The sequence below is a fragment of the Rattus rattus genome, chromosome 6 (assembly GCF_011064425.1).
Source record: "Rattus rattus isolate New Zealand chromosome 6, Rrattus_CSIRO_v1, whole genome shotgun sequence".
NCBI classification, from domain to species: Eukaryota; Metazoa; Chordata; class Mammalia; order Rodentia; family Muridae; genus Rattus; species Rattus rattus.
In genome coordinates, this window is record NC_046159.1 from 46,431,230 (window position 1) to 46,445,084 (window position 13,855).

Below are 13,855 nucleotides of genomic sequence, written 5' to 3' on the forward strand. Positions count from 1 at the left end.
GTCTGTATTATGTGGGACAAGTGCTTTCCATCCTGCCACACTCCACCTGCCCACAGGACTCCATCTGTTTATTTTCTGTGGGCCACAGTTTGTGGCTTTGGCCTGTGGGTCAGAGCTCTGACACTGGAAATGGCTTCCTGTGACTGGGCAAGCCTCTGGCACTTCTGAATTGTCAGGGCCTAGCAAATCCTGGGCACTTGGTCCTGTGGCACCTGGTTGGCAGCAGTGGCCACATTAGAATGACATGGGTTTTAGAAGCCACACTAGGATTCTAGAGGGCTTAGGGGAACCAGACTGAGGTTGTACCAGCCGGCCTGGTGGTTCATTTTGAGCTGCGTTGTTACGGCACAGTTTGGCTGCTCATTAGCCTCAAAGAGGCTGTGCCCAGTTTAGGGAACAACCCGAATGTATGTGTCCTAGGAAAGACTGCTGCTTGTCATTGTTCGGTGTCCCTAGCCAAACATGGAGAGGCTCCATTGCAGTGTGATTCTTTGAATGCACACTGAACAATAAGAACAACAACAGCAACAAAAGCACAACCTCACACAGCAGGACAGCAACATGAGCAAGATCACTGCCAGGCTCCCAGCCCCGTGTGCTTTAGCAAAAGCCAGTAAAACATGGTTGCCTTTGAATGGTGCTATGATCTTTCATCCTGGCTGCTGACGACAGCTTGCCTCTGCATTTAGCCCGTGTTCTTGTGTTGTTTATTTATTTATTTCCCTTTCTTCTGCACTTGGTATTCCTCCAGGCACTATCTGAATGTACCTCGCCATCGGGAGCACTAGGCAAGAAGAAAGTCCTGTTGCCTCTCCCTCAGGCTCAGGCTTAGGAAAATCAAAGCCAAGCGAGGCAGCTCCTCCTGCCTGCAGCAGGGTCAGCAGCTTGTGTAATGTTTTGCCTGTCAGCTTATCGCAGCTGATTTCTTGTGGTTTTGAGCAAGGGAGTGGGAGAGCTGTGTGGTTGCTGCCTTTTGAAGCAGGTAGGGCCTGCAGCTGTGATCAAAGTGGAGCTCTGTGCTCCCTGTCAACCAACCGCATTCCCTACCTCTTTGTAAACTGCTCCGTGTGGGGCTAGCTTTCTCAATGGAGTGAGATGACACCAAGAGAAAACCCACCTGGACTCTCAGACAAGGCATAAAAAGGGAACCGCACTTGGACCCCTCCCTTCTCCTTTGGAACAGCAAGCTGTTTGGACAACATCGTTTGAGTCAACCGCAGCCAGCTTTAGCATCCAGTTCCTGTAGAAACACGCACTACTAAGCTGCCATTGGGTTCAGCTCTGAGCATCTCACTGGCGGTTTTCAGTTGTGTGCTATGCAAACCTGCCTTAGTGAAATAACACCTCAGCCACTCTCGTTCGTTTAGCAGTCAGGGATTTTTATAGGTACAAATTTGAGTCTGACAGGGACATGTTAGCCATTCTCTGGTTCTAATAATGCAAGGATCCTTCGTTTGTAAGTCTCAAAGAATAAGTGAACACCGGGTTTGATGAAATGCCCAGCCATCCAGTGGGGCTTTCATCAGTGGTCACATGATCACTATTACAGTGTGGGATAGCTCCCAACCTCAGAACCATTTTAAATAATTTACATGCCCTGTTGACAGGGTCTAGGACTGTGCACATTTAAAAGTAGCATCTGTTTTTAGAGTTGGCTTTTGCTGCCCCTCACAGACCTCTGCCAGTGCCACACAAGTTAGTTATGGAGTGATACATTCCAGTGCCCTTAAATAGTTTTATCTAGTGTCAAAATCTGGAAACTCACCACGCTTGCTTTCACATAAGGTAGAGCCAACGTTTAGTCAAATTTAGGGACTTAACTGTTGAGACTTTACCTTGATGAAGTGGTTTGTTTGTTTGTTTGTTTGTTTTTTCTAGAAGGTACGTGCCTCAGTGGTTATATCGTCTGGCTGGTGTAAGCACAATCAGTGACATACTCTGGTGTAGCACCTGGGGGAATCTAGAGAGTATACGAATGCCGAGAACGGGGAGCTTAAAGACAAAACCAAGGGGCCAGCAAGGTGGCTCAGTGGTTAAGAGCTTCTGGCCTCTGTGGGCATCAGGCTCACAAGTGACAAGAGACTCATACACAAAAAATATAAATTAAAAATTCATTTAAAAAAACAAGCAAACAATCTAGTGCTTCATTATAAATATATAAAAGAATATGTTTGAGTCTGTGTGTCCAGATAGGTGTACATCAGCAGGCACCCTGGTAGATATGAATCAAGTAATCCCTTGAATTTCCGAATTTATTTGGAAAGAAAACAAATCTAACTTGAATGTCTAGAGCAACTATTGTTTCTCAAAGATGTGTAATAGACCAGGCTCTTGTAAGGAAAACACCATAGATGTGTGAGAGTGAATGAGCAGTCAGGCAGCAGTCGGGCAGTGACACAAAGATTGGGGACTTAGTAGAGTGGTCTTGCTTTGTGAGAGAGCTTATCATCTGTGCCCTTGGGGGTGCTGTCTGGTCTCAGGAGGTAGTGCTGTAGGTAAAATGCTTGCCTTCGAAACGTGAGGACCCGAGTTGGATCCCCAGGACCCTTATAAGCACAGCTGAGGGCCGGCTATGACATGTGCTTGTAATTCCAGTGCTGAGGAGGAAGAGACGGCTTGTGAGCTAACCAGCCTAGACTGCTTGGAAAGTTCCAGGCCAGTGAGAGACGCTGTCTCAGAAATGAAAACACGGGGGTGGAAAGGTGGCTCAGCAGCCAAGGGACTACTGTTCTTGCAGAAGACCTGGATTCAGTTCCCAGCAGCCACTTGGTGTCTACAACCATTCAAACTTCAGTACCAGGGGATCTGACACCCTCCTCTGACCTCTGTGAACATCAGATGTTCAGGTGCTGCACAGACAGACACACAGACAGAACACATAAAACCTTTTTTAAAAAAATGTTTTTAAGTAAAACAAGATGCATAAAACTGAGGAATGACAACCAAGGTTTTCTGATCTCTGCACATGAGTCTAGGTGCACACACACACACACACACACACACACACACACGTTCATAATCATACACAAGCCACACACACACAAGAAAATACCTGTTTTGAGAAAGCATTTTTTCTGTAGTACACAAATTTAATGATATTATTCACGTTGGCTATCCATTTGTACAAATGAGATAGTGATTCCTAATGACCCATATTTAGATTTTTTTGTTGGCTAAGAGGACTATATGAAGCGGTATTAAAGTTTTAAAAATGTTTTAGTTCAGAAAATACTGAAGTGGCTTTGTAGGTCAAGAGTCTTGGGGCAGATGCCTTCAGACATCTAAATTGGCCATGACAGTGCTGTAAGTGACACTTGGGATATGCAAGTTACAAGCCGTGCACTTGCACAGAGAAAACGCCTTCCAGAGATTCTGCACGTGTGCTACAGTGTAAAGGTTTGCGCTGGGTTTTCTTTTAAAGACCTTTGAGATAAGGAGCATAGAAGTAGAGATCTGACACTTGTCTGTGAGCGGGGAGGCTGCATCTAGGACCCTGGCTCCAGCCCTCCTCCTACAGCTGCCTCCGGAAGCTACAGCTTCTCCTTCAGGACTCCTAGTAAGAAGGTGTTGGTGAGAGTGGAGTTGGTCTATTTTAAGTTAATTTTTATTGAAGTCTGTGCAGACTCTTTGGCTTTTTAACAGAATAAAACTTTACATGCCACTGTCCCAGTTCTAAAACTTGACTGAGAAGCACCCTCAGGCTTGACTGAGAAGCTGTCCCAGCACCACCCTTTCTGTGTCTACATTGCTTCTCACAGACTTGGTTTGGCCTGGTTTTGAATTTTCTGTAACTGAGAAAATGAATAATGAAGCTGCTATTTTGTGAGTGACTCTCTTTGGTCAAAATTATTTTGAGAGTATTCTATTCGGACTCTCAACACCAGCCTGTACCGATCTTCTTAGAGCACCTTAAAAAACAGCTTACAACACAGCATGGCAGCCTTAACCCTGCACAGGACACAGCTAGCAGAGGAGCTGGCCAGCCTTTTGTGATGTGGGGGATACTGGGGAGAGTCGGTTGTAACATGCAGTGAACGGAGCCTGTGAAATCATTGAATTCGAGCCTCTAGTGAGGATGTCACCATATCTTTGTAGGTCAGGGTTCAACCTGCAGCACTTTCCTGATGGCTCCTCCATCGTCAGTTACCACTTTTTTAGGAACTGATTTCAGACACACACCATTAAGTACTTTAAGCTCCATTCGTTACATACAACGTGAGGCATTTTCAGAATTGTTCAAGTCTGGCTTACCACATGCTGTGCTTCATGGAGCCATGAGGTAGCTGCAGAGAGGACAGGGAGCTGAAGAGCTCTGTCTCCTCTGTAGATATGGAAGACCCTTTCTACACATCCCTTTCCAGCCTACAAAGATAGGCGGGTTTTGTTTTTGTTTTTAACTTGACCAAATATTGGTTTTACTCATAATTATTAACTTATTTTCTGCTTGCTGCCAGAAATTGTTTTTAATCAGTCCTTCTTCCTCTCTGCCCCTCCCCCTCTCCGCCATCCAGTGCCCTTTCCTGAGATTCCTCATAGGCAGCCTGGAGAGGTTTGCTTACTGGGGACTGCTGTGAGGACTGAATGGATTAATGAGGCATATCACTATGAACAGAGCCTACCCCAGCATAGGACCCAGGAAGTAAACAATCCTGTAACCTATGCAGAAAGAATCTTTGTCCCTTAACATAGGCCCTGGATGTGGTCCAGGCCACGTTAGACCTGCTTTCCGATCTAACCATGTCGATGAAACACTTGATTCCTCTTCCCCTCTTCTTGAATCTCCTGTGTGTGTGTGTGTGTGTGTGTGTGTGTGTGTGTGTGTGTGTGTGTGTATGCATGCACTGAGCTAACGAAAACTCATTCATTCATTCATTCATTCATTCATTCATTCATTCATTCATTATCAGAGTCTTAGAGACTCCACCAGGTGGTGGCCCACACCTTTAATCCCAACACTTGAGAGGCAGAGGCGGGTGGGCTCTCTACTATAAGGCCAGTATGGTCTACAGAGCTAGCTCCAGGACGGCCAAGGCTACACAGGGAAACCCTGTCCTGAAAAACCAAACAAAAAAATAATAAAGGAAGGAAATAAAAATCCAGCAGATGCTTGTAAAGTTACCCTGAGAGCACTTACTAAAGCACTTAAGGGATTACTGTTGTTACGCTGCTGTATACCGGAGACTCTATGTGTCATGTGTAGACCTGTGGTTAATTTCTAAGGCCTTCCTATACCTTATCACATTCCAAGAAGTTGAAAGTTCTTTTCTGCCAGTGCCTCGGAGAGTGGCTCCTGTCATGTCCGTAGAGAAAGGTTTGACCTGGCTTAGGGCTTTAGTTGGTTTTCCTAAGCTCATGATAGAAATCAAGTTGAGGTGTCTTCATAGTACTAAAATGTGTGTACATAGGGGTCCCACCCTGGCATGGGTGTGTGGAGGCCAAAGGTAGAGTTCAGGTAGACTTGCTGACCAGTAAGTCTTCGACTATTTCTGCCTCCTGCAAGGGTTACAGGTGCTTACTGACGCATCCAGAATGTTTTCTTTAATTTTTAAAAATAAATTTATTTATTTATTTATTTATTTATTTATTTATTTATTTATTATTTTTGTTAAGTGTGGAGATGAAAAGCTAGCCTGGCTTTTTACATGAGGTCTGGAGCTGTGAATTCGGGTCATCGGGCCTGTGCTGTAAGCACTTTACTTGCTCACCCAACTCTCCAAGCCAAGATTTAGGGTCTCTTTTGTAAGATTTATTTATTTATTATATCTACAGTCTTCTATGTGCATATATGCCTGCATGCCAGAAGAGGGCACCAGATCTTATTATAGATGGATGTGAGCAGGCACCATGTGATTGCTGGGAATTGAACTCAGGTTCTCTGGAAGAGCAGCCAATGCTCTTAACCTCTGAGCCATCTCTCCAACCTACACTTCCACTTTTTAATGTGAGTACTAGGAAGCCAAATTCAAGTGTTTATGCAGCAAGCACTTTACCCACTGAGCTGTCTCCTTAGCCCCACATTGAAATTGTTTACTGTATTTCTCACACATTAAATAATTTCAGTTACGGCCACAACATAAGCAGTTGAAAGAGTAAGAGGAAGATCCCCACTCACTGGGAGCCGTGGGAGTCCTGCCCAGTGGCAGCTCTCTTACCGTGGCAGTCACAGGTATTCAAGCAAAGGAGCTCACCAGAGCCTCGGTTGTAAGCGGTAGGCTGAGGTAGAACCATTCTGTAGGACTGAACTCGCAGTGAGTGTGTCTGTTAGCAGACACCTGAGTGTCCCGCAGGAAGTCCTGCACAGCTATTCAACCTTCGAGCTTCCGTATGTGGAAAGTTAACGGAGAGAAGCAGTGATGGTTGCCTTGTGATGGTGGCGGTTAACCTCAGATGCTGCATCTACGAGTCACAGAGCTCCTGCACTTACAGCCATGCCAGAAGCTAAGGGGAGCAGTGGGGCCACCCTGCCCTGTCAACACCTTCACTCCCCATCCGCAGCCTCCAGACTGTGAAAGAACCATTAGCCTATAGTGCTGACTAGGGCAGCTCCAGAGTGGGAAGTCAGGAGAACTGCTAGTCCACAGTCCACAAGGCTCTCACTGTCACACCACAGAGCACCTTCAGATAGAGTTAGACACTGAACTGAAAGCTGAATGGCTTAAACAACTTGTACTTGGGGCTGGAGAGCTCAGCAGGTTCAATTCCCAGTACCCACGCTGGCCCCTCACTCATGTCCGTAACTCCAGTTCCCTCACACAGACATGCACGAAGGCAAAACATCGGTGCACTTAACATAAAAATAATTATAAAACAGCGGCCACTTGTCCTCAGCTGGGTTAAAGCTGTAACTCTTTATTCGGAGGCCAGACATCAGCGTCTGTGGTGCTGCTGCTTCAGACGGCTGCCACTGGGTGTTTGTATTTTATCTCGGAATCTCAGAAGCAAGGTCGGACTTTTGCTGGCAGTGTCTACCTAAAGCCTGTGTAGTTTAGATCATGCTATAAAAATAGGTTTAGGGCAGGGAGGGACCAGTGAGATGGCCCAGCAGGTAACTGTACTGAGCCCCATGCCTAACACCCGTTTCAGTCCCTGAAATTAGAGAACCAACTCCCTCCAGTTGTCCTCTAAACTCTGCTCGCACACCAAGGCACTTCCAGCACCACGTACACTAAGTCAGTCAGTGTAATTTTTAAAAGTAAAGTGTGTGTGTGGGGGGGGGGGGATTCTGTAGAAAGGAATTCTGATGTGGCACTGTCATTAGTGTCCTTGCTTGGCTCCAGATTGAAGCTCAGGGGCAGAATGCCTACCCTACAGGTGAGGTGTCCTGGCAGAGTTAGCCAGCACACTGCCATCCTGTGTGCACTGCCTCAGACTGCCTCACTGGAGTCCTGGCCTGCACTAGCAGGAGCTGGCTCTGGTCTCAGACCATCCTGCCCAGAAGGCCTGGGTTTGAGCAGAGGAAATGAAAGCTAGTGGTTTACTATGAAATTTACAGACCTGCCGTGGCAGGAAGTGGTGAGAAGTTGATTGATCACTTAGACACAGCTCTGTAACAGCGCCTCTGCTCTCACTTAGGCCTGAGTCCCGCACCCTGATACATCGTAGGTTCTTTCTGTCCTTTGGCAATTTGTTAAGAGGGGCTGTGGGCCCTTAACACTCCCTGCCACAAAGCTCAGTCACCAAATGTGAGGTAATTGGGGAGTATCAGTTTAGCTGTGTCAGAGGTGTGTGCTTGTTGCTTTGATGCTTTCACTATAGGTAAGTTTACCTGAACTCGTCAGTTAGCAATCTATAACTTAAAATAATCCTCCAAATGGGATGTCCCTGATGCTACAACTGTACAAAGAATGTGCAGTTACATGGTGGGGTTATAGTGGAACAACTAAGAAAAGTCTAGTTCGGGCTGTGACTTAATGTAACACTAGTATGATCCAGTTGTCCAGTCTCTTAAGTCCTGATTCTCTTGAGTCTAACAAATGCGTTCTTAGCATGTGAGATGTCTCCCATTTACACATGTAACTGCAGCCAGGGATGCATGTGTTCACTAAGAATATCAAAAAGTGTCTGGCACGTCCTTGACAAAGCTTTTTTTCTCTTTCTTTCCTGTCTTAATTTTTTTTTAAGTGTAAACTAGCCAGTTCTGCTTTGGGTATGACAAAAAGAATCAAAGACACCAGCTCCCTTAGATGGCTTGGTTTTGGAAGCGGCTTCACCATTACAGAGATGGATTCTAGAACTTACAAGGAACAGCAGATTTGACCGATAGTCAAATAGTAATATTCCCATGCTTGAAAGAACAAAATGGCTGCCTAGTCAAAACTTGATTCTTCTCTTCAAATAACTTCCCCATTTTCCTCTTATCTGTGTGAAACAGTTGAGCAATGAGCCCCATTTCCATTTCCCCAATTCTTTCATCTCACAGTATGCCTATACTATTTTGAAATTTAATCACTTTTTTATTGTTGTTTTTTACATTCTAGCCATTGACCCAACTCCTGGTCCCCCCCTCTCCCAGTTCCTCATCCCATTCCCCCTCCCCCTTGCTTCCAAGAGGATGCTATCTCCACCCCCATCCCCGGGCATCCCCCTCCCCTGGGTCATCAAGTCTTTCCAAGATTACATGCATCTTCTACTGAGGCCAGACCAGACAGTCCTCTGATTGATAATAATAACAATAATAATAAGTCTTAGAGATCAAAGGTAAATGAACATAAGTTTGTTTTTTTTTTAAGTAAAGCACTTTTTCTGGAGAAATACTCATATATATTGTTATAGGCACAGGTGCCATTTGGATGGCCTGGCTCACCACAACTGCATTTGTATAATACCTCATGACAGTGAAGGACCAGCTGCAGGCCATCCCTTTGCTGAGCCATTTGCTCACTCCCCTGGCCTGTCTGCAACCCTGTTTACCTTGGCAGGCCTTTTCCCTTCCGTGGCTGGAGATGCCCCCTGATGCCCAGGGCTTTGCCTCTTTCCTTCCATCATGTTCCTGCTGCCCTTCCCCGCCTCTGCTGGTCTGCCCATCCTTGGACGCTGCTCCACATGTCAGTGTGGAAACTCATAGGAACACTGACTGTTGTGAGGAAGGGGCTCAGACACGCTCGAGCTCCTGCATGGGAAGTGTCATCTTGTTCACCAGCTCTTCTGAAAGGAAGCATATTTGTTTATTTGTTTATTGTGTGTGAACACATGTAGAGGTCAGCAGTCATCTTGGAGGAGTGAGTTCTTGAACTACAGTGTGTCTAGAGGATGGAGCTCTTAGTGACAGGCACCTTTCCTTCCTCAGCCATCTCACATGCCCCAACGTTTGAACATTTCTAAGTAGGTGGTACTGCATTCCTAGTAGATGTAAAAGTTAAACAGTAGGCAACACTAAGTCTCCATCATCTACTCTGTCACTGGTCCATTTTTCTGGTTGGTTATCCTGCCTTAGATTCTGGTTTCTAAAACTTCCTCTGGATTAGGCCCTGATCTGGGATCGAACATATTTTTCTCAACTTAACCTTAGCACTTTGAGCTGGTTTTGATGGGTTGTGGGGTTTCTCTTTGCTATGGTTTGACTGTATCAGCTTTCTTTCTGTAGCTCCTATCCTGTGAATGGTAGAATGGCTTTCTGCATTCTAAAGACACAAAGAGAACCAACACTTCCTCCATAGCTGTGTGCCTTCGCTGCTTCTCACACTTGCATCAGTGACCTCCTGGGGTTTGCCCTGGTGTCATGTAAGGGTACCAGCTTTGTGACGGTTTATACTCTGCTGACATCAGTCTGATTGATGAGCAAACCTAATTTATCTTCTGATATAATTTTCAAGGTCCAAAAAGTTGGCTGCCCTAACAGAAGCTTTGGAAGCAGTCTCACTCAGTAAGGCCCAGCTGGGATTCGAGCTGCTAGAACTGGAAGCTGCTGCAATTCTTGTCCAGGAGGAAGAAACTGCCGGAAAGACAGCCCAGTGCAGTCCTACACAGCAGGTTCCACACTCCAGCCCTGAGCCCAGTGACTCAGACAGCACCTCATCATCTGACACAGAAGACTCAGCGTCGGTGCAAGAGGAGCTTGTCGGGACCCAGCCCTGCCTGCTCACTTCTCTGCAAGTCCCCCTTTTGGAAGAGGACAGTGCCCTGACCATCAGAGATAGTGGGCTCTGCAGAAACATGGGCAGTCAGAAATGTGAAGTTCGTCAAGGGCAGCCACTGGCCTCTCCCCGGGCTCCTCTGATAGAGGAGGTTGGAGATAGTGGACTCTGCAGAAACATGGCCAGCCAGGGATGTGAAGTCAGTCAAGGGCAGCCACTGGCCTCTCCCCGAGCTCCTCTGATAGAGGAGGTTGGAGATAGTGGACTCTGCAGAAACATGGCCAGCCAGGGATGTGAAGTCAGTCAAGAGCAGCCACTGGCCTCTCCCCAGGCTCCTCTGATAGAGGAGGTTGGAGATGAACTGAAGACCATGCTTTGGGTTTCCACACCCAATGCTGTCAATGCTGGGAGCCACAGGAGTGTACAGGATGCAGAGGAGAGGGATCAGGTGCCCTGTGATTGACTCAAGTGGGAGGCTCATTATGGGGCACTAGGTCAACTGTGATCTCATACAGAAGTGGAATTTCTGATTTTGATTGTGTACATTTTCTGTGTGGATACAGGACATTGTTTTTCAGTGAGCTAACATTTGTACTTTTCAAAGTTTTTATTTTGCAACTTGAAAAATACAGTTCTAAAGTATTCTTTATAAGGTATAAATAATTAAAAATGAAGACCATAGTTCTATTAGGAAAATCTCTAGACCAGTGGTTCTCAACCTTCCTAATGCTGTGACCTTTTAATACAGTTCCTCATGTTGTGGTGACCACCAACTATAAAATTATTTTGTTGCTACTTCATAACTAGTTGTCTACTGTTGTGAATTGTAATGTAAATATCTGATATGCAGGATATAGTGTACACTATGAGGAAATACTAACAGGTGAATACACCAGGTGAAATGCTCCCTACAATCAGGATAACAAATTTCTCCATCATCTCCAGCTGTTCTTGGACCATTTGACATCCCTTTTTCTGGGCCAGGTGCCACCCACCCGTGTTCCCTGGTCTGCTGTGTCATAGTCAGAAGCTCGAGTTACTTGCATTGTCATAAACTGTAGCATACAGTGCACTCCTGAGCGGGCTCGTTCCACTGCATGTAATTATCGTAAGATCGATGTGTGTGCTAATGTGTGCCCAGTCTTTTGTGTTGTCTTCTCAGAGCAGAGACCATTGCTTGGAGTAGATTTGCCCATTCACCCGCTCGTGGGCATTTGAGTTGCTCCATTGTTTTGACTGTAGTAAACGGTTGTGAGCACTTGGATACAAGCCTCTGTGCACATGCGCTTCCTTTTCCCTAGGTAAGTAGTGTGCCACGTCTGAGTGTGATTAATGTATGCCAGGGTGGCAGTTGTTTTCCCTCTTAGCTCGGATGGACCAGTTTACACGAGCAGTGGGTAAGTGGTCCCATTCTCTCCCTCTCCATTGCTTGCGCTGCTTGGTGTTTTTATCTTCTTTTACATTTGCTTATTGAGTTACTCTGTGTGTGTGTGTGTGTGTGTGTGTGTGTGTGTGTGTGTGTGTGTGTGTGTACGTCAGAAGACAACTTTCAGGAGTCAGTTCTTGCCTTTTACCATGCAGATTCCAGGGATTGAACTTGAGTCGTCAGGCTTGGTGTCAAGCCCCCTTACCCACTGAGCCATCTTGCCTGCCCTCGGTGCTCACCGTCCCAGCAGGTGTAGACGTGCAGCTGCTTCTGACTTGAGAGTTCTGTGCTGAGCCTCTTTTCATACCTACTGATTACTTGCAGATCCTTCCGAAGTGTCCAAACCTTTTGGCATTTTTAAAGGGTATTTTATTTTCTCACTTTCTAGTTTGAGAGTTCTTTATAAGGGTTGGATACAAGTTCTCATTATGAGTCATGTTCTCCTGCTTTTTCCTATGCCTTATCATCCTGGATCATCTGCCAAATCTATATTTTATCTTGCTGGGTGTTGGGCTTGCATTTCTACAAACATTTTTTATCTTTCTTTGGGGATTCAACTAAGAGGCTTGTACTGGTTTGGCTCCGTCTTCTGTATTTGTTCTTTCTAGGGTCGGTCATTGCCCAGTGTTTGTATTCCTGAAAGTGGTGTCTGTCTCAGTGTGTGCATGTGCGTGTGCGTGTTTGAGTGCACATGTGTGTCTGCCTGCCTTTCTACCCCACACGCTTACTTTTTACATAGCTGTGACCAAATACCTGGCAGAAACCACTGAGGAAGGAAGATTCATTTTGGCTCACAATTTCCAAGAGATTTCAGTCCTTTTTGGTGGGAGAGGCCTGGGGTGGGAATGTTCTATCTGTGAAGGTGGGAAATTTCAAGGCTGGCTTGTTCGTTCGCATGGTGGCAGGCAGAGAAAACAGACCAACACCTAAAGCAAAGAGCTGCTCTAGCCAGACCCACTGCAGAAGCTCCTTGGACATCAAAATACTGGCACGAACTGGGGAGGAAATGTTCAGAACATAAGCCTGGAAAGTTCATTCAATCACTGTGCTTCCTGCTCTGTGACTTTTCCCCCCAGGAGACAGCAGGGAAAGCCTGTCTCCTGAGCTCTCACTTCACTGGGCCCTGTCTGAATTGTCTCTCTTGCACAGTAGGACTGTCTTAGCGCTCACCTGATGTGTCTCCTGTCTTCCATCACCTGATGTTCATTGTCTTGAGAAATTACAGCTTCATACATGTTCCTGTTTTTCTCCTCACTTACGCTGTCCCTCTGCCTCCATCTTGAATAGAGATGGGATCACAGTAGTGTGTTTCGAACTTTCCCCAGCATGCAGGTCAGTTGCTGGGGAGTGGGGTTGGGTCAGCCGTGTTGTCAGCGCTCCAGAGACACATGGTGAGCAGATGAACAAGTAAACTAACCGATTCGCTCTGCGTGGAAATGAAACCCGATACAAGTTCATCTCAGCACCTTTTACTCCAAGACTGTACGGTTCCCTTCTCATTGGATTAGAAAGACTGCACAAATTGGTGTTTCTAATATAAATGCCAGTTGTATTAACATGTTGGTTGGGGTGACTGTGCCGTCTGACATGCATGTTAACTCCCAACCCCTGTAACAGCTTGGTCTGGATGTGTGGGAGCCTCCTCTCAGGCTCCCTGGAGAGCTTCAGAATTTCTGTGACCATTGCAAATGCAGTTCTCCTCAGCAGCACGTTACCTGAGGCTGCTGTGAAAGGCTTTGGATCCTAAACTGCAAGTTGAACAAATCCTCTCTTGTCTAAATGTTTAAAGCCGTGAACATTTCCTTCCTTTCATGGATTCCTGTCCCGAGGAGTCTGGGCAGGACTGGCTTCCATGAGAATTGTCTTGGAAAAGCTGCCTTTCTTAAAGATATGCAAACACGAGCCTTCTGACATTCCTTAAGCCAAGGGGCTCTGGGAACTCTCTCATGAGTATCAGAGATAACATGCGTGAGCTCCACAGCGTCAGACTGAGTTCAGCCTCCCCTTCACCCTCCCTTTGGCCACGGGGCTTAGAGCTCATGTATCACACCAACCTGGCCTTTGTCTAAGAAGGCTAAGAACACCATTGCACCGCACCTGCAGCCCAGAACACCCCTCAAATGGGTGTTTTTATGCTAAACAACTTGGTCGACAATTTCAGGGATCTCTTATAACCAAAAGAATTTTCCAAGAATACTTGATGATGGGAGAAAAGGCAAGTTAGGGAGAGAGCAGAGAGGACACCACAGTGACTCCCGAGACTCATTGAGGTTGACAAGATCTGGAATTGAGTTCCAGAATTTTCGTTCGGAGTGACCTGCCCTGTAGAATTATGTCAAAGCTCCAAACCTTTCCC

At 46.1% G+C, this 13,855-nt stretch overlaps 1 protein-coding gene across 1 annotated transcript in view; it reads left to right on the forward strand.

Annotated features, from left to right (window-relative positions):
• The window catches only part of Shq1 (SHQ1, H/ACA ribonucleoprotein assembly factor), a 92,748-nt gene extending 81,872 nt beyond the window's left edge, over positions 1-10,876 (forward strand). Inside the window, exon 11 of the mRNA XM_032906015.1 lies at positions 9,813-10,876. Coding sequence (XP_032761906.1) covers positions 9,813-10,536 — 724 coding nt within the window. The 3' untranslated portion in view covers positions 10,537-10,876. The remainder of the gene's footprint in view (positions 1-9,812) is intronic.
• Positions 10,877-13,855: the final 2,979 nt, after the last annotated feature.